This window comes from Schistocerca americana, chromosome 5 (assembly GCF_021461395.2).
Source record: "Schistocerca americana isolate TAMUIC-IGC-003095 chromosome 5, iqSchAmer2.1, whole genome shotgun sequence".
NCBI lineage: Eukaryota > Metazoa > Arthropoda > Insecta > Orthoptera > Acrididae > Schistocerca > Schistocerca americana.
This window is the reverse complement of record NC_060123.1, coordinates 656,229,651-656,256,377: the sequence shown is the minus strand read 5'-3', so window position 1 is coordinate 656,256,377 and position 26,727 is coordinate 656,229,651. Positions and strand designations below refer to the sequence as shown.

At 41.9% G+C, this 26,727-nt stretch overlaps 1 protein-coding gene across 1 annotated transcript in view; it reads left to right on the top strand.

The window, feature by feature from the left end:
• The first annotated feature begins 1,678 nt into the window (after positions 1-1,678).
• The window catches only part of LOC124616613, a 282,672-nt gene continuing 257,623 nt past the window's right edge, over positions 1,679-26,727 (top strand). Inside the window, exon 1 of the mRNA XM_047144936.1 lies at positions 1,679-1,861. Within this exon, the coding sequence (XP_047000892.1) occupies positions 1,679-1,861 (183 nt within the window). The remainder of the gene's footprint in view (positions 1,862-26,727) is intronic.

The following is a 26,727-nucleotide window of genomic DNA, read 5'->3' as shown; positions in this document are numbered from 1 at the left end:
TGGATATTTATGAATTGGGTGGTCCGTTTTTCCCTTGTGGAGTAGGGGCGGGTTAGAGCAACCTGCGGTTCGGGTTGTTCAGTAATCTCCCTGTCAATCTGCCATACGTTAATAGCTGCCTCTGTCATGTTTGTCGGATTCGGTGTTAACGAATTTATTGCTTGAAGTGTAACGGCCGAATTCCTGAAATATGTTTTTATCATGCCTATCATTTTGAGAGGCGGTATATGTGTAATGTAGAGCATGTTTGGCTAACCTCGTATATTTTATGTAAGACTGCATTTCATGGGTTTTTATTTAAATGGTTATTTTAGTATATAAAATTTCCACCCACCGTAACAGTTTTTCTTTTGAAATCAAGTTGCAAAAAAATGGTTCAAATGGATCTGAGCACTATAGGACTTAAATTCTCAGGTCATCAGTGCCGTAGAACTTAGAACTACTTAAGCCTAACTAACCTAAAGACATCACACACATCCATGCCCGAGGCAGGATTCGGTCGCGCGGCTGCAGACTGTAGCGCCTAGAACCGCTCGGCCACTCCAGCCGGCGTCAAGCTGCACCTTCGGTGTTAATTTAATTTTTTAGTGTTAGAGTTTTGTACCATTTCCATCTCTCCTACGGGGTGCATAGTTAATGTGTTTGTGTGAATTGTTGAAATTTTTAGTTTAAAGTAATCTGGTGTGTTGCATATTTTCACCAGTGTAGTCTTTTAGAGGTTGTTGTGAGCGGTCGTGACTACGGCCGTGTCAAAGAGAGCGGCAAGTTTCTCACCCCGAAAGCTCATACTGTCAAAAATTTGTTTCTTTCTGCCTCTGAATAAATTGTAACTTGATATTTAGAGGGTGCTTTCTGATTATAATTTTAGATCTGCTTCTAAAAAAAAAAAAAAAAAAAAAAAAAAATTGTTGAAAGAAATTTGATTTGTTTTCATCAGTTACCCAATGGCAACTACTTCCACGCTCACATAGTGTGATTAAATCTGTTAATGTTCTTGATTAATCGCTAATAAATAAAGCAAATTCTTAAGAAAATGTTTTGAAAGTAAATTCATGGTTCAACCTGTTTTACCAGTCTACTCAGCCTACGACATCCGACATCTGTAAAGAGGGGTGGGCGCCCAACCCCACGACGTTGTTTCAGCTTGGTTTCGGCACGTGTTGAAGACTCCACAGCACTAATCGAACGCCCGAGAAGTCGTACGGTTTCAGAAATGCTCGTGCCGAGCCTGCAGACCATCACAAAATGCCTTGGGATAAACTCTGGTAGATCACGCGCCTTCCCGATTCTACACACGGACAGCTACATGCACCGTGTGTGTGTCTGACTATCAGTCATTCCTCGCCACATGGCGCTACTAGCTCCTGGACCGGCTTATATCGATAGTAGGTCGATAGTTCTGGGTGATCAGAGCACATTAGTAGGTGGCTGTATACATTCGATGGGATAGTTTAGATGTAGATGAAGGTGTCCTTCGCCGCCAGTACAGAGGATAAGTTTTTTGCGGGTGTTGACAGCGCAGCTGGTGCAGTGCAGCCCCGGCAGCGCAGGATCGTCGGCCTGGGGTTGGCGCCCGCCGGCGGCCGGAGGAAGTGGAGGCCCGCCTGCATATCTGCGGCGCGGCTTCCGGCGGCGTCGCGGCCGGCGCGGCGGTGGCACGCGGGCGCCAGTGCCCACCATGCCGCGCTCCGAGTACGACGTGCAGAAGGGGGCGCCCACCCCGGCCGACACGTCCTTCCGGTCGTGCGTGCTCGCCATCCTCATCTTCATCGTCCTGTGCCTCGTCTTCGTGCTGCTCGCCGTGCTGCTGCGCTCGTCTCGCTCCTCCGAGCACAGGGCCGTGGTGGCGCCCGTGCACAGGGTACGTCTGGCCGGCGGCGCGACCAGGAAGCGCGACACGCAGTCGTCACGTTCTGATTAGCACCTCCAAAAATTCGAGCTGCGGCCGCGAAACTTGGCAGTGATGTTGACCCTTCTCTACATTTCCACCCACCCTAGAGACACATTTTTCCCAAGCATCGTGGCTTCACAGACATATTCCTTGACTTCCGGAAAGCGTTTGACTCGGTGCCCCACTGCAAACTGAGGTACGAGCGTATGGGATTGGTTCCCTAGTACAGTAGAGCGTCGATTATCTGAAGTAATTGGGGGACTTGGGTGTTCGGAAAACTGGTTTGTTCGGATGATCGAACTGTACATGTTTATTTGCCAAAAGGAAGTACTGTACAGTAAATATATTCATAAAAACAGGCATCTCTTTTAGTATTACAAAGTAACATACAAAAGAAACTTCAGTAGGAATATATAGTCCCTTAGTTTGACTTTCAAAGAATCAGCTGCTGAAGAATCAACAGACAGTTTTCCTCCCTGTATTGTAAGGTCACGAATGCCGTGTCTTGAAGCGTTTTAACCAGCCCGTGCTTGCTTTAAAGTTCGAAGGCCCTCCAAGTTTTCTGTTGAACTGCATTGCCTTTTCACACAGAATGGGACCTGAGATACGTTCTTCTTCCGATCTCTTTTGTGTAAACCACTTGTAAACAGCGTCATCTTGGCCTGTGTTAGTGACGAGCTTCATAGTTTTACGGCTTGTTGATCCATCAGTAGAATCGAGCATAGCTATAAAGTTTGCTATGCTCGTCATTTGTTTTTTTATATCCGTAATTGTCGACTTCCCCACCTTGTACCCATTGGATAAAGTGGTTGCAGAGTCACCTTCTTCTAACCTTTTAATAATCTCGTACTTGTCCCTCAAAGAAAGGACAACACTTTTACGTTTAAGCATTTTGTATCGTCAAGTTCACTTCTTCACGCAGCACCACACAAGTGGTCGTAACAGAGAACTGAAGGTGACTGTTTGCACCGTGAGAAGCTCTTCATGGGGGCGCGCAATCCCTCAAACTGCGCGGAGCGGCACGCCTCAACTCTAAGCTGGCGCAGCTGTTGCTGTGAACAGCTTTGGTACTGCCTCTACTTCTACTGCCAGTGCGAAGCCGACAGAAGTGTGTTGATTGTTGAAACGCAGCGACTGGGGGCTTGGCCTGTCAGCAGCGCCTTGTGAAGGCCCCATTAGAAGCAATGTTCCGCCAGCGGTGGCCCAGTGCGGCGACTACTGTGGGAAACTTGGTGTGGGAGTGAGGGGGATGATGGACGGTAGGGTGGGAAAGTAACAGGTGCGAGCGAGTACACAGTTCGGTTAAGCGGTCGTTCGGTTGACCGACGTTCGGATAATCGACGCTCTACTGTATGTGAGTGGCTCGAAGACTTCTTAAGTAATACAACCCAGTATGTTGTCCTCGATGGTGAGTGTTCATCGGACGTGAGGGTATCCTCTGGAGTGCCACAGGGAAGTGTGGTAGATCCGTTGTTGTTTTCCATCTACATAAATGATCTTTTGGATAGGGTGGATAGCAATATGCGGCTGTTTGCTGATGATGCTGTGGTGTATGGGAAGGTGTCGTCGTTGAGTGACTGTAGGAGGGTACAAGATGACTTGCATAGGAAATGTGACTGGTGTAAAGAATGGCTAGTAACTCCAAATATAGATAAATGTAAATTAATGCAGATGAATAGGAAAAAGAATCCTGTAATGTTTGAATACTCCATTAGTAGTGTAGCGCTTAACACAGTCACGTCGATTAAATATTTGTGCGTAACATTGCAGAGTGATATGAAGTGGGACAAGCATGTAATGGCAGTTGTGGGGAAGGCGGATAGTCGTCTTCGGTTCATTAGTAGAATTTTGGGAAGATGTGGTTTATCTGTAAAGGAGACCGCTTATAAAAAACTAATACGACCTATTCTTGAGTACTGTTCTAGCGTTTGGGATCCCTATCAGGTCGGATTGAGGGAGGTCATGGAAGCAATTCAGACGCAGGCTGCTAGATTTGTTACTGGTAGGTTTGATCATCACGCGAGTGTTACGGAAATGCTTCAGGAACTCGGGTGGGAGTCTCTGGAGGAAAGGAGGCGTTCTTTTCGTGAATCGCTACTGAGGAAATTTAGAGAACCAGCATTTGTGGCTGACTGCAGTACAATTTTACTGCCGCCAATTTACATTTCGCGGAGAGACCACAAAGATAAGATAAGAGAGATTAGGGCTCGTACAGAGGCACATAGGCAGTCATTTTTCCCTCGTTCTGTTGGGGAGTGGAACAGGGAGAGAATATGCTACTTGTGGTACGAGGTACCCTCCGCCACGCACCGTATGGTGGATTACGGAGTATGTATGCAGATGTAGATGTAGACTTTGGTTGTAGAATTCGGCATTTTGGTCATTATTCTGGAAATGCCGTTTCTGGACTATGAGGGGACTGAAGCAAAAAATGATAGCACAGAGAAGTAGCATCTACATATGGCTAGTCTCCAAATCACATTTAAGTGCCTGGCAGCGGGTTCATCGAACTAGCTTCACAATAATTCTCTATTATTCCACTCTCGGACTGCACGCAGAAAGAACGAACACCTATATCTTTCCGTGCGAGCTCTGATTTTATTTATTTTATTATGATGATCGTTTCTCCCTGTGAAGGTCGCCGTCAAGAAAATACTGTCTCATTCGGAGGAGAAAGTTGATGATCGAAATGTAGTGAGAAGATCCCGCCGCAAAAAAACGCCTTTTTTTTAATGATGTCCACCCCACACCCTGCTCCACGTCAGTGACACTCTCTCCCCTATTTCTCAATAATGCAAAACGTCCTGCTCTTCTTTGAACTTTCTCGATGTAGTCCGTTAATCACCGCACAGCAGCAGTCCAAAAGAGAATGGACAAGCGTAGTGTAGCCAAACTCTTCAGTAGATCTTCTAAGTGTTCTGCCAATAAACGCAGTTTTGGTTCCCCTTCACCACAACACTTTCCACGTGTTCTTTCCAATTCAAGTTGTTCGTAATTATAATTCCTAGAGATTTAGTCGATTTACAGCCTTTAGATTTGATTACTTTATGGCGTAACGCAAGTTTAACGCATTCCTTTTACCGCTGTTGGGAATGGCGTGACATTTTTCATTATTTAGGGTCGACTGACAATTTTCACATCATACAGACATCTAAATCGTTTTGCAATTTGTTTTCATCTGATGACTTTACTGGACGATAAACGAGAGCATCATCTGCGAACTACCAAGACGCCTGCTCATATTCTCTCCTAAATGGTTTATAAAGATAAGGAATACCAGAGGGCCACGTGTGACTAAGGACCGTGCAGAATGGACTGAGTGGCTGTCGTCAACGCTTCTTCTTGACACACTCCCGTGATCTCATCAGACAGTGTGCTCCTTTCGCGGTTTACCTCTCAAGAGCATAATCTCTTTCTACCGCACCGTGGCAGTCCCAAAAAAACTTGCTCTTTCGTGGCTGGGCCTTGGCTTTCTTCTACAGTGGGGCATCCGCACGTTTCACAGTTTCCTTTGCTCCTTTTTCTTGAGTTCATCGTGATCCACCAAGTACTGCTCCGTGTTGATCAGGCAGCTATAGGCGTCACCTAAACGAGACAGACACTGCTGCTCCATTTCAGCCTCTACCTCAGCCTGACTTATTTCTGCGCCACAGTCATGTAGTAATGTTTGATTCATATGTCTACCATTTGACTGTACTACTTCTTTCATTTGTATTGTTACCGTGATCTCGCCTTAAGCCATTGTCAAGTACAACAATGTTAGGTGTAATTAGACTTTCACGTAACAAAGTCTCAAGCCGAAATCATGGTAGTAATACAAAATCAATAAGTTGTATAATAAAATGGTGGACATATTATTCAAAACAATATAGGGTCGCATTTTTGTCCATCTGTCTATCTCTCTGTCTGTCCGACTGTTACGAACCGCTTACCTCACGAACGTGTGGTGGTAGGAAGTAGAAATTTACGTCACATTCTGAGATGTACAGTCCCATGGTGGTGTAAAAAATTTAAGCTTCTAAGTCAAACGATTAAAAAGATATGGCCATTTAAGTAGCAATTTTGATACCAGAAAAATCACTTATCAAAACCTATAGGGTACTTCATGTTAACCTGGAATCATGAAATTTCGCAAGATTTTACAGTACAAATAAAGGAAAAAAGTACTAAAATTGTTAGTTTGTAATTATATCAAACGAAAAAACATGTTCTTAGCAATGGTTATGAGACTGTTTGTCCGTCTGATAAAACCGTTATTCACAGAAACGGGAAGACGTACAAAGTTAAAATTTAGTACATGTACTAAGGTCTATGGTCCCTCGCCGGAGCAAAAAAATTAAGGTTCTAAGACAATACAATTCAAAGATGCTGCCATTTATGTGACGTATTTTGATACTTGCAAGTTCAGTGATTGAAACCTACAATGAAGGTACTTACTTCCTCTTAACCTAGAATCGTGAAATTTGCCAACAAGGAAGATTCCACAGCAAAAGTAAAGGGAAAAAATCCGAAAATTGTGGCCAAGCGGTTAAAGGCGCTACAGTCTGGAACCGCGCGACTGCTACGGTCGCAGGTTCGAATCCTGCCTCGGGCATGGATGTGTGTGATGTCCTTAGTTTAGTTAAGTTTAAGTAGTTCTAAGTTCTAGGGGACTGATGACCTTAGAAGTTAAGTCCCATAGTGCTCAGAGCCATTTGAACCATTTGAATCCGAAAATTGTTAGTTTGGAATTGTGTGACATAAAAATTATCTCAAGTTTTAGTTATTTACTTAGTAAGTAAATAAAATATTTTATTAAATCTTCTGTCTCTACGTGTGTAAACGAAAGTCTCCTGCACGCTTCTTTTTGTATGTCTGGGCTAGCCCCGTGAACTGCTGTCGAGATTTTGATAGCGTCTTGCAATTCCCGGGACCGTTATCTTGCCAGTATGGATATTAATAACAGCCAAAATTGGTCGAGAGTCTAGAAGATTCTCGGGTTGGATGAAATATCTATATACATAATTAAGTTTATAGTCTTTTTTCTTTTTTTTTAATGGGTGCGATCAATCGTGAAACCAGAGGCTGGCGACCTTTATCACGTTCAAATTGTCGCCGAAGATGTTGAAATCAGATCCGTGACTGATTTTCACTTTTTCCACTGTCGCCTAGATTCTGGTTTGAGCACCTTGGCCTCTTCTTCTCTCCCGATCTGCGTTATTCCGCTTCAACTTCAGAAAGCCCGAAATTCCGCCTTATCACCAACGCCATTTCGTTTTGCCTGCTATAGCAGCCTGCTGTGGCCAGGATTTCAATGCGTACCAGCATTGCAGATCAGTACCTGCAAGCAAACAAAACATTAATTGCATAACTTAATTTTTGCGATGTAATACCGTTAGACTACACTTCGTCCGTTTGGCACTGACAACTCATCGGCAGAGAGGCCTGCAAGTGTGCACTACAAGTTCAGACGGACAAGTAAGTAGAATCCCGTAAACGGCGACAGTGTAGTTTCGGGGAAATATCCACCTTGCCCCTCACCGCGTTCCTAAACAAACTGAGTTTCAGGTGCTGTCCCTCTCTACAGAATTTGGCCCTATAAACACTGTACATAGTAATTTTCACTCACATCTAAAGCTTTCCAGTACCTAGGCCACTAGTATAGAGTGTACCCTAATTAACAGCGAAAACTCACGTCGGTGAAAGCATGCGTAATACAAGTAAAGAGACGTTTACCAGATAATTGCGAATGTTTATGGAGAAGTCTACACTGATTTCAGTATGGAATGTTGTCCTTCTTAGTGGAATAGCATTTCAAATGTAAACTTTTAGGTCAAGTTCCCATCTAATTCGGCTCAAATTTCCCTACGGTGGCGGTGTGGTACATGCATGATGGAGCACCGGTACATTTCGCTGCTGATGCGAGACGACGTTTGTTCGAATGTTCAAATGTGTGTGAAATCTTATGGGACTTAACTGCTAAGGTCATCAGTCCCTAAGCTTACACAGTACTTAACCTAAATTATCCTAAGGACAAACACACACGCACCCATACCCGAGGGAGGACTCGAACCGCCACCGAGACCAGCCGCACAGCGCCTTCGACCGCTCGGCTAAGATGACGTGTGTATCGCTCCAATATGGTTCTAGATGGATAGATGGAGAAAGACCTCTATCCTCGCCTCCAGGATCAGCTGACCTCAAAACCCTGGATTTATTTTGTCCGGAGTTGTCTCGACAGTGAAGTGTACGGCACTAGAAGTGATAATACTGAACAACTGGAGCAATGAATTGTAAGGCCTTGTCAGGATTTAGGAAAAATCCGCGGGCGTCTGAAAGAATTCGTAATTAACTGCAGAGACGAGGGCAGAACCTGTTCCGTATGTGATGGGCGCCGTCGTGCGCTCAAATAATGCTGCCATCAGCATCCAGACGTGAGGACGACATGAGGGACACCTTCTTCAATATGTACGGATGCTCAGTAAATCGTAATATGTAACATGCTAGAACAGAATTGTTTTTCTTGTTAGGGTAGGCCTGGGCTGAAACTTGACGCCAGTTAGATGGATAATTATTCGAAAAGTTTACATTTCACATAAATGTATACTGACTTCAACAGTATTAGATACTGAAGTCTGTGGCAGGCCACACATTCGCAGCTATCTCACTAATGGCTCGTTCGCTGACTAATGATCGCTGGAGAGTGTTTGCTTCCTTAATTATAATTATGATATCACCCGTGTCAGCTTTCGATGTTATTTGCGATAATCCTGTGTATTAACGCCGCGTGTACGATGTTGTGTCGAGTGGTATCACAGAGGAAGTGTGTCTGAAACAGCATACATTCACAATCCAATTGAAATCCACTAAGGTACATCCCATAAGTGAGCATATATGAGCATATACGCATCCAACTAGACTTTTAAGATAGTTTTTATTAGGTCGCTTTCTTGTCACTTTGTCAGTTCGGTGCAAATTTCGCAATTGAATTTAAATAACTTGCCGATAAGCTAGAGAACTCAAACTTTCCATATAGCTCAGTAGTGGACGACAATGCGATATTAACCAGCTTGTCTGGTGTGTGGCGGAGGTTACTTTGTTTTTATGTATGGTTGCCTGTTCCTTATACCGCTCGGAGTAGCCGTGCGGACTAGTGCGCCTTCTCACGGCCCACGGGGCTCCCCCCGTCGGAGGTTCGAGTATTCCCTCGGGCATGGGTGTTTCTGTTGTCCTTAGAATAAGTTAGTTTAAGTTTGATTAAGTAGTGCGTAAGCTTAGGGATCGATGACCTCAGCATTTTGGTTCCTTAAGACCTTACCACACATTTCCATTTTCCTGTTCCGTACAAATTTCGTAATTGGTTTCAAACTATCTTTCCGACGAGCTACAGATTTGAAGTTTTCAGCACTCCCAAGTGGATGACAGTGCAACATTAACTCCCTTTCCTATCTGGTATGTAGCGGAGGGTACTTTGTTTTTCTGTTTGTCTGTAAGGTACAAATTTTCTATTTGATTTCAGACTAACTTCCTGATGAGCCAGAGACCTTAAACTTCCAAACAGCTCATAAGTGGATAGTAATGCAATATTAACTCGCTTTCTGTCTTGTACGTTGCGGAACGTACCACGTTTTTCTCCCTGTTTGCCTGTTCCGTACAAATTTTTGCAATCGACTTCAATCTAACCTCTCCAGAGACTTGAAACTTTCAACAAAGCTATTAGAGGGATGACAGTGCAATATTAATTCGCTTTGTTGTCTGGTGCGTGATGGAGGGTACTTCGAATACCACTGCTATTTCTAATTTTTCATCTTCTATTCGCGAGTGTTACGCAGTAAGAACGATTGCTTGTAAGCCTCCGTGTGAGCTCGAATCTCTCGAATTTTTAGCTCCGCGATCTTTTAGCGAGAGATACGTAGGATGGGGAAAGATATTAGTTGACACAGCTGAAGAGAAACTGAAATAAACATGCAATTTACCACATGCCTCTGTTGTAATCTCATAAAAATGTTTGAAATCGACTGAAAAAGTTCACACACGATAGATTAAAAAGTAGCAAATAATCATTTACTTAAAAACTTTTTTATTTGATACATCTTTAGAATGGACCTCAAAGTATAAAGTAATTTCTCTTAGCCCCATACGGATTCTCAACCCCATAAAGATAGTCCTGAAATTTTGTACTTGTGAATTTTTAAGGGCTATTACAATACTTGTAAAATTTAAAACGAAAAACGTGAGACGCAATCAGTAAATAATAATAAAGAATGTAGTGAGTAGTTGTCGTCAAAAAACTTCGCACAACAGTTCATATAATCTGCAACGCAATAAAACTGTTAATGACTGAAGTGAACTATTCATCCATCAATTATCTGTTGCATGTACCCCACGTTTATTGTTTTGAATTTTACAAGTTCTTTCACAAATACTAAAAGTTCACAAGGCCTATCTCTATGGGGTTAGAAATGTGTATGACGCTAGAAGAAATAATTTTATGCTTCTTAGCCCGTTTTAAAAATGTGTCATATTAAATATTTTTTACATAAACGATCATTTCACATGCAGCCAAGACGAATTGTTCGTACATGTCCAATTGCTGACGTCATATTGTACAGGCAAGGCAAATTTTAACGAATCCTATTCGATCCAGTGATGGATCATTGGGGCACTGAGTGCTGGATTTTGCTACAGCATAGGTTGTAATAATGTTCTCAACACGTAAAGCGCATAGCTTAGGAAACTAACACAGCAACATTAGCTACAGTACGGCACTGATAAGGAAAAGACGCACTTTCTAGGGGTATGATGTTTCGCCACGAATTATTCAAGCCTTGAAAGACGTGTTTACTCTATCGCTTTCACAGTCATTGGAATCTCTCTTATTTATTTTGAACTCTCAGACTGCTATCTGAAGAGCACAGAACCCTACTTTGAAATGATATTTTCGAAATATCAGAGTAATTAAATTTCTTTGAAATTTCAAAAGACATCTAATGAATTAACTTCAATTACAATAGCTATCTCTTCCATATACTCGTCCGCTGCTTACTCCTGCCCCCCCCCCCCCCCCCCCTCACTTTTCCATCCCCTTGTTACACAGTCCTTTATTGAAAGTCTGTTCTTTCGTTATAGCTTCTTGTCACTGTCACTTTCAATCTTCTCCTCCTTGATTATCGCTTCTCTTTCTGATGAATCGAAACACGGCTTCAGATGTTCTAAACTAATATTCTTGTTATTATAGATGTCCCCTATTATTATTAATGACAGTTATTGTTGTTATTGCTTGTATATATGTATTATTTTAAGAACATATGTGTGCTGGTATTTGTTGCTGCTGGTTATGTGTAAGAAAAGACCTTGAGGGCCTAATATGGTCATAATACCATAAATAAAACTACTTCTCGACTTGCGATTGACCGGGTTAATACCAGAAACTGCAATTGAAGACGTACAGTGGACCCATCGCACGTAGTCTCCCTCATCTCATTACTGCTGACACTTGTTACTCAGTTAAAAAAGGAAATACTGGCCATCACATGACTGATGGTGGCGGGCATTCAGAAAGGTAAACAAACTGTTACGGAGAGCTGACTGTGTGCTTACGAGCCGACACACGAAAAGGTAGTGACGCAATATCCCAAAAATTAGATTCCGCGCTCTAGTCCCGCCTACAGTTTGACCACGAGTTTTATGTGTGATGAATCTGTGCCCGTAATCTGTGCACGTTCGACCAGAAGTCATAGTTTTACGCATGTTCCACGTTCTGCTGATGCAGAAATCACATGCTCGGCTGCTATGAAGGAAATGATATTCTGATGTGTTGGTCTCGGTAGCTGTGCGGTAAGAGTGGCTGATTGCCAAGCAAAGAGGCCCGGGTTCGATATGAGGCCAGATTAGAGATTTCTACGCTAGGGGAACGGATGCTGTGTTGTCCTTATCGTCATAATTGACATTACACTGGAGCAATGGCTGAATGGTCACGACCCGAAAACCAGTAAACTGAAAAAGGTATTAAGTGACAGTTGAAAATTTACGCCCGGTGGAGAATCGCAACTCTATTTGCTGGCAGTCACACTAACCACTGGGCTACCCTGCGTATCTACGGGCTTAAATCAAACTGTCGCTTTCACTGCTTTTTCCACCTATTGCCTCTGAAAACCTACCAGTGGTTCTCTCATGAGGCATGAGCGAATAGCAGTACTGGGGGAATACGGATGGTGTGAGGACCGTGGCTTGCCCGGCCACGAGGGAAGTATACGCAACGGACGGTTTGTACCCGTATCACGCTATGTCACTGCATCTTCACTGATTTCATTCCCACCAATCAGTTCATTTCATTTCATGCATAACACTCGTGGCAGGCATGAGCGTACACAGATATTTATGCAAGAGGGGGCGAGATCCTAAAATAGATATTTTTTATATGAGAAAAATTGAAATTCATGTTGATTATTAAGAAAATAACTAGCAAAAATATCACTAATTAATATCACTCAAAATGAAGAAACAAGAGGTATACTTTGAAACATTTTTACAGTTTAGGCTTTCTGTAACACTGTTTGCTCACAAAACTTCACATTTGATCACGTTAATAGATTTTACTGCATTATTTGCATTCCTTCTACCTTTCAAAGTTGTCGGGCCTAATTAAGATTAATAACATGTATTTGGAAAGTCACACTTTTAAGTTGTTTGGGTAAAAAGTACTCTGTTACTGAAATACTGTATGTGATCACAGCAAACCGTGACGTGTCTTCTTCGACCACAGACAAATACTAAACCAGTGTTGCGATTAAGTAGAGCAGCAGGAGGAAGGTGGGTCCTTGTGAGAATTGGGGACGGGTGTTGATCGGGTGTACAGCAACAATTTTAATTTTATGCCCGTAATAGGCGCCTGAATTCGTGCGCCACCGTGTTGGAATGGTTCCTTTCTGGAGTTTGATAAGAACTATACGAGGATGGGACAGAAAATAGTTGGGGGACTGTATTTTGGCAATGTTTTATAAATCATAACATCCGCCTTGAATCCAGGACTAAGACGAAATCAGCACCACGCTGAAGAAAAGGCATAATTTTCCGTAAACATCCAGTGTTAGAGTTCTGCACCTCGCCCCTCAGAAAAAGCAAAATTTCCGTTGCTGATATTATCGCCGATATGTTATTGGCGGTGAAACCCTCAACACCGAGAAAGTGTGTGTTTTGCTAATGAGTGAAAGTATGTTTGCTAATATGTTCTGCATTAATTTACCAACCAACGTGTTTTATGTATTGAGAACCATATTATAACATATACTATAGGAGAATCCAGCAGGCATTGCCTCCCAAGATAAAACATTCAATCGTGCATGTAAAACACCCAGTGAAAAATCGTGTGTGTGCGAATAGTCAACCTTGTCTACATGTATGATGAAAAATAATGTTTATTTATGAACTAATTTCCACCGCTCCAGTCACTTTTCCCTAATATTTATTACAGCGACATGTTACAGCAACACAGCAAGAGATTTGTATGTTTAACTGAACGTTAGCCTCCTTACCTCACTTGACATATTGAACTTAAATTTATCAATGTTTTATAGAAATATTTGAAACGACTGTCATGTAAAGTTATGAAATAATTTCAAATATTTCTATACAATATGGATAAATTTAATTTAAAATAGGTCAAGTAAGGCAACGAGACTAATATGCAGTTAAACATACAACTCACTCTAATGCACCTTATGATGATGGAATGTTGTCAAAACACGTCATGGTAATAAATATTACTCAAAAGTGGCTAAAGCAGTAAAAATTAATTCATACGCTTACATGACAGTCAGAGACATCAAACATTTTGGTATAACATGAACAATTTTTTTTTTAAAAAAAAGGTTACCGTTTTAAGACTGCAGTTGAATGCCATGTGTTCATTTGTGCAATACAGCTGAGTGGTTTTGAATTGGATTGTACACTGATTGTTATTCAGATGGACTTTCTCTGTGTTGCCACTTGTCATAACACTGCAGCTGTTGTGTTGATACACAGGGTGTATCACAGTTTTTTTTTTAGCAAAAACTGAGGATAAAAGTACACGGCAGAAGAAGTTCCTTATTTCCAGGTACATTTTTAAAAATAATTTCTATTTCAAAACCTTAAAACCAATTTTCAAAATTACATAGCAAATGTTCCTTGGCATGGCTAGCTCTAGTAAAAATCTGAAGGTGAAGTGTAAGTTATCTTTATAAGGAGTACGAGGTCTTATAGTCAAAGAGCGCATTTTTTTATGTCGGGATAAGGATTTCCTAACACTGGGTTTGAAAATTTGGTAAAAAGAAACGAAACACACTTATATTACACAATTATTTTCGAAGTTATTAAAACCAATGGAAAATCAATTTGATTATTTTTAAATCTGAAAACAGTTTCTACATATAAAAAATTGTTTTTTCATAGCACACTTATGTTGTCATTTTATAGCTGTGTTGTCATGGACTTTACATTTTGAGCCATTTTGGAACACAAATTCATTCCAACCATGGTCTTCATACCCAGCACACAGTTAATGTGACTAGTAGAATCTCTTGGTTCACTGCATCTTTAAACGTGTCTGTTGACTGCACTTGACTGAAGTAAATACGTTCTCCATCTCCGTAATTTTCTGATGAAGAATCATACAACACACACTCTTCAAGGCTAGAATCAGATTCACCAGCATCATCTTTCAATTTTCGAGACCTTATCATAGTTTTACCTTTTTGGTATTTACTTCATTATGGCAGACATATCTCTTGATGTGATTTGCTAGACAATGTAACAGCAGCATCAAGCTTTTTTCTTTTCTATAGCCTAGTTCCTAATTTTGATTTTGGAAGTGGTTTCTCCAACGTTTCTTCGAATTGTAATGTTACCACAGGTACTTTATCTGCTCTTGTTTCTGCTTTCAATGGTAGAAACAATGGAGACGGACTTGTAGCAAAAGAAGAAACTATTTCAACCTCATTTTTATGATGCTGATTTCTCTCTTAATGGATTGCTTCATTTTTAGGTGCTGTCAGTAGTTTCTAGAGAACGGAAGTCAACTGGTGAATAAACTAATGGAACTCCCGAAATTTAGCAAACTATTATTACCCTATTATAGGAATTAGTATCTGTCAGGCTTATCTAACTACAAATGAATTGCTGCATTAACATTTGTCTAGTTCAGTATAAAACAGAAGACTTTAAACTACATTATAAAATACATATTTTAAAATTATCTCTTACCTTGACTGAGTTAACTGTGCGCAATGAATGAGTTAAAAACTTATTTGGTTTGGAAGTCAGAAATGTTTCGCCACATGTTGCAAGATTATTTGAGTGTCAGCAGACGCAAAATGGCGGGTTCCTGTATCCTCACAAACTAACTAATGGAAGCGGCTGCAGAGTGCAGCACCAAGCTGATGCAGGGCCGGCTCGGGGAATTTTGCCACCCTGTGCGAAAATTTCATTTTTCGAAATAGTCAACTTTTTCACAATATAATTCATAGATGACGCCTTATTTTCACAAATCACACTAATTCGTCTCTTTGTTGTGAACGTGTCTTTAAGATGAAAGCAGCAGTAAGTGACATGTTTGCAGTGTAATACATTTTAAGCGATAACTCCAATATTAATATATCAATCAAGATTAATGTATGTCATTGGCAGAGCATAAAACCAAAATCTGTTCACTTTTTCTAGTTCCTTGAGCAGAGGATGAGCGTCTTACCGATTAACTATTGTTGTGTAAATCACAGATTCCTGAAAGGACTTTGTACAGAGACGTTTATCGTCACATGCGTTACATATTCGTCGCAGCACATAATTAAGGCAAAGAAACAAAAGCACGTCTCTTCACTGCGCACTGAACTAAGGCTGGGACATCGAACGATAAATATTTATATTCGATATAATCTACTGTTGGTATTGTCAATATCGGTACCAACGATTAATCGATTTAAAAGTAACCCAGGGAAAAATCAAAATAAAGGGACTGTTGTATGTGAAACCTACAACAATCAGTCTGCACAGGCGGATAACATTTTCGATTTATTTCGCGTTAGACAAAACAAATGTAGACATACCCTGCAACAAATCTACACTACCCATATGACTGATAAAGTATGACATACCTAAATCAATCAAACCTAAAATTAATGAGAAACATGTGTGAAACACTTGCCTTATGTGACAGATATTTTTCTTGCTTTGGCACCAGCGAACACCTGTACTATTTCGTTCAAAACCAAAGCTTCGGATGGATCATGTTCACTCGGCACTGTTGCCAGCTCGTTCAGTCATTCCTGGCCCATTGTTGGTCTCAGGTATGTTTTTACCAGTTCAAGCTTCGAAAAACTCCGTTCTCCACTTGCCACTGTCACCGGTTGCGTCAGAAAAATTCGTAATGCAGCACTTACATTGGGCGCAAAGTCATACTCTTATATGAGTTTCAGCGTTTCAATTGGCGTTCTGTCAGGCTTCACCAACGTTGACACTACTTTCACTTCATCTTTAAGATCGAGGAGACTGGCGTCCTTAGCTGTCCACGACTAAAACTGTCGCACAGCTTGGAACACTTTGCACTTAGAACGTCAGATGACATGTCCTTAATTTTACTAACGTCATACAAAAATTCAAAAAGCTGTCTATGACTTACGAGCTGTTGAAATCTCTCACTGAGAGTGCATATAATAACATACAGTACTTTTAAAAAAAATCTACTTTGTACCGTAATTCTGGATCTTCAATTTCTCATCTTCTCCCTCATATTGGAACTGTTTCTTCTCTCTTTTTTTTGTATCTGCTTTGTACCACCTACGACTGGGTTTTCGATTCGGGTTGCCAATTCCTTAGCGTGAAGCAGATAATCTTAGAATTTGGAGTCCTCCCTGCGGTTTGTGAAATGCTCTGTTATCGTTTTGAGTAATTAAACAGCTTTCTATATAGCTTTGGCAATATTTTGTAGGTGTTTGCTGACAACATTGATATGGAGTAATACATCACACCATATTACCAGTGAACAAAGGAACGTAAAATCACGAATAAGGTTTGCCAAACTACAGGTCTAATGTGCAACCATTCTGTCTGTATTTTCGTCTTCGCTTATCTCAACTAGGGCATCATAGACCTGCCCTATGTCGTAGTTGAGTGGAGCGACGGCATCGATCCTACTTTCCTATCTTGTCGTACTTAGTGGCGTCAACGTTAGGGAAGACATATGACCTGTCAGGACTGACCAGTGTCGCATAGACGCAGAAAAGGAATCATAAAGTTTTCTCACCAAACAAAAGAATGAAACTGCAAACTCTGATGTCTTTGCAGCATCATTCACAACTAGATTTAAGTAATGACTACTGCAGGGAGCATAATATGCCCTAGGATTTGTATCTAAAATCCTCTTTTGCATTCCTATGTTCTTGCCTTTCATGTTAAAACCGTTATTATATAGCCCTGACCCCTCATGTCCTCCGTACGTATTTTCATTTATTCTAATTGTTTTAAGACTACCTTTGTAAGCCCCAAACCAGGCGTGTCTCTTACACGTACAAATCCAAGAAAATATTCACTAATATTTACATCGCATATGTTAAGATCAGTATAAGTCACATTCACAAAACGCACTATCGTTGTCATTTTCTCAACCCCAGAAGTATCTGGTGTACAGTCCAGAATTAAAAGAAAATATTTAGCAGATCTCAATAAAAACAATGTTTTGATTTTAAGTGTTTGATGGAGAGTGTGAATTATTTCTTTTTGTATGTTTTTACCCAGATAATGACGAGACTTATTTTCACCACATGTTGTTCTCCATACGTGTTCCCCGAGAACTGAATCAAATTTACCAAATAATTCGATCAATTTTCAGAAATTGCTATTGTTGTTAGTGAACAGTTTGCCTGAAGTTCCTCTTAAGGGAAGACACTGTCTAGCCAAAACCTGGATAATTGCTTTAAGGCCTCCGATTACACCGTTACAATGCCGGATTTCTTCATTTAATGTTTGAAGGTTCCTGCATCGATAGTATTGCCAGATTTTAATCCTCTGGCGAGCCCCATCCACTTTTGGTGCGATTGCAAGTGCACTTATGACCTGCCGTGGCTACTTAATGTCTCAGAAATATACCACCAGTTATTATAACCACTTGAAGTCAATAACATATTAATATTCAAAAATAGTTTACAACTGAAACAAAAAACAGCATTTGCACTTTTTGAATAAACTAGCCATTTCCTCTGATCAATTTCACCGTTGCACGAAGCGTAACTATAATTTTTAGAGGTAAAGCGACGATTAGAACCATCCTTACAGTAGCTTTCAAATTCCGTTATCTGTTCTGAAGGCTCTCTTTTGACAGACATTCTCCTAACGAAATCATCTATTTTGTCGGTGCATTTTGCGGGACTCGAATCAACTACATCACTGACAGTTTGAGTCTCAGATGAGCGCTTGCTAGAATCAGCGGGAACAGTTTCACATCAGAGAGCTTGCATAAAATGTCATGTTTACCCTGCGACGTTGAAGGTACATCGTCGTCTACCGAAGGCTACCCCTGATTTACGCCTATATCTTCTTTAAGTAGGAAAAATTTATCTAACGAAAATTTCGATTTTATGTCCACGTTTTCTCTTTCCGCTCGTCTTTTCGTATACTGGCTGCCTGAAAGGCGCTTCCTGCCGTCAAACATTGCAACAGTTTGTAACATTCACAATAATTTATGGCCTAATGAAAACACGTCATGTCACAGGGAGAAAGTGTTTCCACACAAAACTAATAATGCGTTAACACTGCCAGCTGAATGTACAATTAACAACTTTTAACACAATCTTTATTGTATTTACTGAACAGCCTCCAAAAGGAAAGTTGCGGCCGGTGATAGAACTGTCTTTACCTACATCATTATTGTTCGAAATTAATACACGAAGTAAATTGTGTCTGGCAAATAAAATATATTTCTGATAAGTGCACCACATACAGGCCTATATTAGCGGCATAATCCACAGTTCGTCCGCCATATCAAACACTTAACTCGCTACTTAGCTATTAACAAACAAGGCAAGCGACCATTGTTGCTATATAATGAAACTGTCAACTGAGAGCGACGTATCCACAGTGCACAACTGTTATATTTGTCCCGTAAACTCAAGTCGAAATATCCCTGAGACTCAGTGTTCATTACCTAAAAGCTCTAAAATAAAATATCCATCTTTTGCTGTTGATTTTATTTATTTATTTGCAAATTGCTCAACATTTCAAACTAATTTCAGCTTTTTATGGAGCATTCGAAGTTTTAATGCTAATGTCAAACAGACTTATCATTTTGAATGGGTTATGTGTAATACGTGAACTGCATTTTGTTGCAGAGAAATATAAAACATCAAAACCGTCTTAGGCATTTCAGTGGACAAACTGCTTCATAGCTTTTTTTTATTTTTTTTTTACAATAATGTAAATAGAAAATGTGCGATAAATACCAGCATCTGAAATTGTTATGCATAAACCTAGTACATATTAAGGAGAAAGAGAGAGGCCATATTTTGAAACATCTTCGTTATCGTACTGATGAAAATGAAGAACTCCACAGTGAACGAATTATTGTGTTTATAATTGATCCACGTCATAAGCAGACTTATGGAAGTCTGTGGAAGATTCCTACCGTACAAGTACTGTTACTAAATAGTAGCCAAATATTTAAAACTTGAAGTTCGCTATTTAATTCGCGAACATTGGCGCGATCCGGCTTTCACCTATTTCACGATACCCTTATGGGATTGAGACAACGCCCAGTGGTGTTCTACGATTGACGAATGAAGCGTCTTTATGAGCATGAGTAATAGAACATAATACGATTATATACGCATTTTTTATTTTATGTACGCATAAAACTACTGTCTATATCAATGTGTTCGGCAATAAATGTTTCCAATTTTTTATCGGAGTCAACGTATCTATCGTAAATCGGAGCATAGTGTTTCTGTACCGTCGATTATTTTCAGTAAGGCCCTAGATATTATGAACAATTTGTATTTCCAACTTATTCTCACAATTCTTTATTTATGCAAAATGAATTTGCTGCCCCAGAAATCTGCCGCCGTGGGCGATGGCACGGTCACAGTGTTACCAAATACGGATAACCACAGAAGCCAATACTTACTTTTAGTAGTTTGATATCTCTCCACTCCTTTCATATCAGAATTCAAATAATCTAGTTCACAAATAGAGCTGCCATCTGCTACATTGACGAAGATGTTTTCCTAAAAGAATTTCGAAGACATTAACCACAATCTGTTTCTCACTGCTTTCCCACCCTTTCCCGCGACTATATATCACTACGGCTCGTGAAGCAGTTTCACAAGACCACATGAGCATTGCTGCCCGGTGAAAGAAAGAGTGTTCAATGGGATTTGAAACAAGAAATGTACGCGTTAAACATTTAACACGGCGACTGGCAAAAACACTGAGGAATTCAATGGTTTTTCGTGCCTCATTGTGTCGTTCACGCTAGTGTAACACAGAAATAACCAAGAGAGAAATAAGAAGAGACTATTTCCTGACACGGCACATCTGATGTTGGGGCACTGCGCTCGACGTCCAGTCGTTGAGCGGGCTGAGAAAGCATTTTTGTACATTAGGGTTGAACTTATGTGATGAACAGAGTACAGTATTTTGCCGTGTTGTGTAACTTACTTGCGAAAGCGGGCGCAAATGTCTTGTATTCACGTGTTTCTTCATCACCGTTCCGTGATTTATGTTTGTTGTGGCTCGTTCCACGATCAGGAAATTTTGAATTTGGTGGCCTACACAACAAGATAACATAAAAAAGTAGTTTGGTTGGCAAATGTAGCATCTCTTAGAAGCAAATTCAGACAAGAGACTGTAACAATGAACAATTAAGTAAACTACATCTAACAAATATTTCAGCATATGTAGTCAAATAAAAATGTATAATTCGGTTTTGTTGACCAAACCAGGAGCATATAGTTGCAACATGATGTTTCAATTTTCGTCTACGTCGATCACAGATTCTCTTGTCAGAATGATGATGTTGTGTAGAGGGATCTGCAGGGCTCATCAAAAAATCTGTCGCTAGTAAAATCTGTAGCATGGCACAAAATTATTGACTGAGGAGGTCACGTATATAACTGTTCATGACTGGCAGCGTATCTGTTAGTTTCAATCGGACGACTGAATTTCGTTCTGAGGAAACAGTATAAGAGGCGCATTAACTTCGTTCACTTATCTTCCAAATTTCAAATAAGTAAAATCTAACTCTGTAAAATATGAGCTATACGTCTTGATTCGTAGATACATTAAAGAGTCAAAACATTCTGACCACTGCCAACCGCGAGACTGAATGTCGCTCGCTGGAGTTCAGGGCTCGTGAAGTGCAAATGTAAACGCTGGTTTTTACTTTTTTAAAAAGGGAATAGCACTCCATACTTTAGGAGATGGTAATACGGACCAAAACAAGCAAAAATGTCGAGTAAACATGGTCTCTAAAATGTGTGCACTTGTTCATCTTTGCTACTGTGAAGCACGTATCTTTTGCTTCAAGCTTGTTGTTATTAGGAACGATCTACAAAATGCAATTAACAAATGAGGAGCCATTCCTTTGTTCCTGTCCACGGATACAGCATGCGGTAAGTATCTGTTAGTTTGTTACTGTGAATCGCATTTACAGTTCTGGGTAATTGCAGTGCATGCGTTAGTTCTAATGCAACCGGTTCGTCTTTTGATAAGTTTGTGAAATGCTGTTATAGTGTACTTTGACCTTTGCCGTCGCTAGCATAATGGAAGCTTATTATTCCACACGGACATCATATCGAGCACTTCCTTTAGCTATGGTTCACATGTGCAGTTCGTACGTAACAGCAGGCAGACTACAGCAGAAGCTCTTCCGTTTTACAGTAACAGAATAATGTGTTCTCTTTCGTTCACTCATTTGTTTACTGGATTCCGTAGGTAGTTCGCAGATTTCAGTAGAAGCGATGTGTTTCACAGCAACGAAGATGAACGAGTGCTCGTAGTTCTCAAGGTACTCATTTTAGAACCCATGTTTCCTGGACTTTTTTTCTTGTTTTGTTCCATACTATCACCCCTCAAATATGGAATAAGCGGAGCAGAGATGGATGGATTACCATCCTAGCGGCAATACGGACAGTAAATGTGGATATCCTGAGACATAAGGGACTTCCACAAAGGACATACACTATGTGATCAAAAGTATCCGGACTCCCCCAAAAACATACGTTTTTCATATTAGGTGCATTGTGCCGCCACCTACTGCCAAGTATTCCATATCAGCGACCTCAGCAGTCATCAGGCATCATGAGAGAGCAGAATGTGGCGCTCTGCGGAACTCATGGACTTTGCACGTTGTCAGGTGATTGGCTATCACTTGTGTCATACGTCTATACGCGAGATTTCCAGACTCCTAAATATCCACAGCTCCATTGTTTCCGATGTGACAGTGAAGTGGAAACGTGAAGGGACAAGTACAGCACAAAAGCATACTGGTGGACCTGTTCTGTTGACTGACAGAGACCACTGTAATGTGTAATAGGCAGACGTCTATCCAGACCATCACACAGGAATTCCGAACTACATCCACTGCAAGTACTATGACAGGCGATAGGTGAGAAGATTCATGACCGAACGGCTGCTGATAAGCCACACATCACGCCGGTAAACTCTAAACGACGCGCCTCTTGGTATAAGGAGCGTAAACAAATTTGCCGATCGAACAGTGGAAAAACGATGTGAGGAGTGACGAATCACGGTACACAATGGGGCGATCCGATGGCAGAGTAGGGGTATGGCAAATGCCCGGCGAACATCATCTGCCAGCTAGTGTATTGCCAACAGTAAAATTCGGAGGCGGTGGTACTATAGAGTGGTCGTGTTTTTCATGGAGAGGGCTTGCCCCTTGTTGTTTTGCGTGGCGCTATGACAGCACAGGCCTCCATTGATGTTTTAAGCACCTTCTTGCTTCCCAATGTTGAAGAGCAATTCGGAGATGGCGATTGCATCTTTCAACATGATCGAACACCTGTTCATAATGCACGGCCTGTGGCGGAGTGGTTACACGACAATAACATCCCTGTAATGGACTGGCCTGCACAGAGTCCTGGCCTGAATCCTGTAGAGTATCTTTGGGATGTTTTGGAACGCCGATTTCGTGCCAGGCCTCACCGACCGACATCGATACCTCTCCTCAGTGCAGCACTCCGTCGAAGAATGGGCTGTCATTCCCCAAGAAACCTTGCAGCACCTGATTGAACGTATGCCTGCGAGAGTGGAAGCTGTCATCAAGGCTAGGGGTGGGCCAACACCGTATTGAATTCCAGCATTATCGATGGAGGGCGCCACGAAATTGTAAGTCAGCCAGGTGTCCGGATTCTTTTGATCACATAGTGTATTATTATGGCGCGGCACCTGTGAAAGTACATCTTGGAAACGACGAAGCTGGTTTGCTGTTCGCGTGGTACTATCATGAGCATCTATGGAAAGTGACTGAAGGACGGTGAAACCAATAATAGACGATTAGATTTTAAGCGTCCTTGCCTCATCACAGAAACTGGATGTCTGGGACTTGCCCGCTTTGTGAAACAGGACAGGCGGCTGGATGTGGCCAACCTGACGACAGTGTAGAATGCTGGCGGAGGCAAAAACTTTTCAGAGCACACCATTCAGCACACACTGGGGATACGCTGTAGATGACCCCTATGTGTTCCCATGCTGACTCAACTTCATCGCCAGTTCCCATTGTGGTGGGTACGGGATCATCGAGATTGGACTGTAGATCAATGTAAACTTGTTGGCATAGGATTGAATCACGTTTCTCGTTACACCAGATGGATAATCGTGTCCATATACATAGTCCTGCGGGCAAACTAAAACTAAACTAAACTCCGTCCGACCGGCCGTCGTATCATCCTCAGCCCTCAGGGGCACTGGATGCCAACGTGGAGGGGCATGTGGTCAGCACACTGCTCTCCCGGCCGTATGTCAGTTTACCAGACTTCTCACTCAAGTAGCTCCTCAGTTTGCCTTACAAGGGCTGAGTGCACCCCGCTTGCCAACAGCGCTTGGCAGACCAGATGGTCACACATCCAAGTAATAGCCCAGCCCGACAGCGCTTAACTTCGGTGATCTGACGGGAACCAGTGTTATGTAAAGGGTGAGCCAGACAATAGGGGATTTTACTTTATTATATGAGCTTCCAAACGGTAACTTCATTTTTCCATTGCGCCCAAGCCACGGTCGGCAGTGTTAGCTGCCTGTAAATTCTTTCATCCCACTTCTGACACCAGTTGTACAGGATGGGCGTATGGGCAGGCGGTGGGCGTTATGAAATGATTAGGATAATTTTTAGATTTATTGGCGAAAGCACGTTTCAAGAGGGTTACATAGGCCTAGGGAGGTGAGGGTGAGCCAGAGCGTAGAGTTTAGCGAGAGATAGCTCGCGAGGCTACCGAAAGTTGTTGTCTGCCAAAACTAAGTCCACAGTGCCGCAGCACCGGGAGAAGCGGGAGATGTTCAGTGCTACAGGGCGGGCATCCGACTCGCGGGTGAGCAAGAATACAAGAGAGCGGGCCCGGCGACGGGCGGCCGGGTATATTCGACGCACCACGAGGCTTCCTCCGCCCCGATTGGTCGGGACCGAGAAAATCGTGCGGGCGGCACGGAAATTTCCAGAGCGTCTCCTGCTTAGCGACGCCTGGGGCGTCAGCAAGTGAGGGAGGAACGTGACCAAGGTGCCCTCTCTCGGTGCTGACATCCTGTTGCTAAACCGTGGGACGAAAGAATTTACAGGCAGCTAACACTGCCGGCCGTGGCTTGGCCGCAATGGAAAAATGGAGTTACCGTTTGGAAGCTCATATAATAAAGTAAAATCTCCTACTGTCTGGCTCATCCTTTACAGTTAGCACAGCGGCAAGGCCGTTGGCCACGCAGGCAAACAACTCCTCGAAACATGCACCGCGCCAAGGAGGCCGGTGAGTGCCAGTATTGTGCTATGGGCGACATTCATCTGCAATTCTTTTGATTCTTTGTTAGTAATCGTACGCATGATGACAGCTGTGGGCTTCTTGACTTTATTTACTGAGCGCTATGGCAACTTCCAGCAGGATAACTGTTCGTGTCACAGGATCAGCATCGTGCTGCAGTGGTCTGAGCAGCACGCGAGTGTGAGTGAACTAACGTTGATGTCTTGGCTAGCAACGTGAGTTCGCTCACATGCTGCTCAAACCACTCAACCCGATGGACCAGGGACGCTGTCAGGCGCCAGTTCCACACTCACAAACCACAGACGCGTAATCTACTCGAATTGCGTGACCTACTCGTGCATATCTGGCGCCACACATTTCGGGGAATTTACGAATAGCTTGTCGAATCCACGCAACGCAGAATCCCTGCTGCGTTTCAAAGGTGGACTAACATAACATTAGGGAGATGGTCACGGTGTTATGACTCGTCAGTGTTCAAGTGTTTGAAATGGCTCTGAGCACCATGGGGCTTAACATCTGAGGTCATCAACCCCCTAGAACTTAGAACTACTTAAACCTAACTAATCTAAGGACATCACGCACATCCATGCCGGAGGCATGATTCGAACCTGCGACCGTAGGAGTCGCGCGGTTCCGGACTGCGCGCCTAGAACCGCTAGACCACCGCGGCCGGCCTCGTGAGTTTATCTAGAATGAACTTGACCTGAAGAGTTGCGGAGATAGAAGGGCAATCAGCTTGTTTGCGAGAAGAATCACAGCTTAGATGCATCTCTTATCTTGTTATACGGGAAGAAAGATAATCAACGCTGTTTTTTAGATTTTGTCCTGCACTTGATCCTGTTGTCGGGTCCAAGGTAAAATAAATTGACTTTCTAGTTCACTGAAGTGAAAGTGTTATATAATACTTCGAATTTCGTGTTATGACATTCAGTATTGCCTATTCCTTATCTCTCTTAATTATGTCTAATGCGTTTTCAGAAAGCGTTTGACACAGTTCACAGAGATAAGCAATAATGGAAGAAACGGGTCTCCCTAAACGTCATCAGTGTCGCTAGTAGCCTGCATATGACCACCAGGCAACCAGATAACGCCTGAAATACGAACAAATCAGGGAGTAAAACAAGGGTATAGCTTGTCACCAACTTTATTATGTATAAGAAATTGCATGATCAGACAATGGAAAAAGAGATATAACACCATCTGGCACAAATATTGGGAGGAATAAATATATTAACACGATGTCCGACTCCTTAATTGACAAGGGAAGCTCCCCATTACAGCCCTCGAGATTTAGTAGTGAGATGAACCATAGGATAGCCCGTCTAAAACTGAACACAGATCAAACATGAAAACAGGATGAACGTGTAATGAACTGTGAAAAAAGAAGCAAAATAGAAACAGTGAACGGTCTACGCTTAGGAAGTGCAACATCAAATGAGTTGGAAGCTTCACGGCGTCGTGTGTAGGTGGTCACGGTGTTGGACTACAAAGCTGATGAGCCGGTTTCAAAATGCCCTCGTGCGATTTACTTTTATTTTATTTTTGTTTTCAACATTATGAACTCTCCGTCTGGTTATTGAAATGTATGTTCTCTTTCTGTAGTCGTGGCAATTAAAATACCACTATACATTGGTTATAAAATATGAATCATGTGGTAACATTACATTAACGTCGCAAGTGGATGGGATGAATAGTGAGAGCAGGCGAGTTACCACGCAGACGTTTCACAGAAATGAAAACAACAAATAAACGGGTGTGAACTATGTTACTACAAAGGAATTCTGGAGTTGAAACTTCCAAAACGGAATGCAACTTCAAAAACGTTGAAAACGTATCTTTTGACAGAGCACAGAG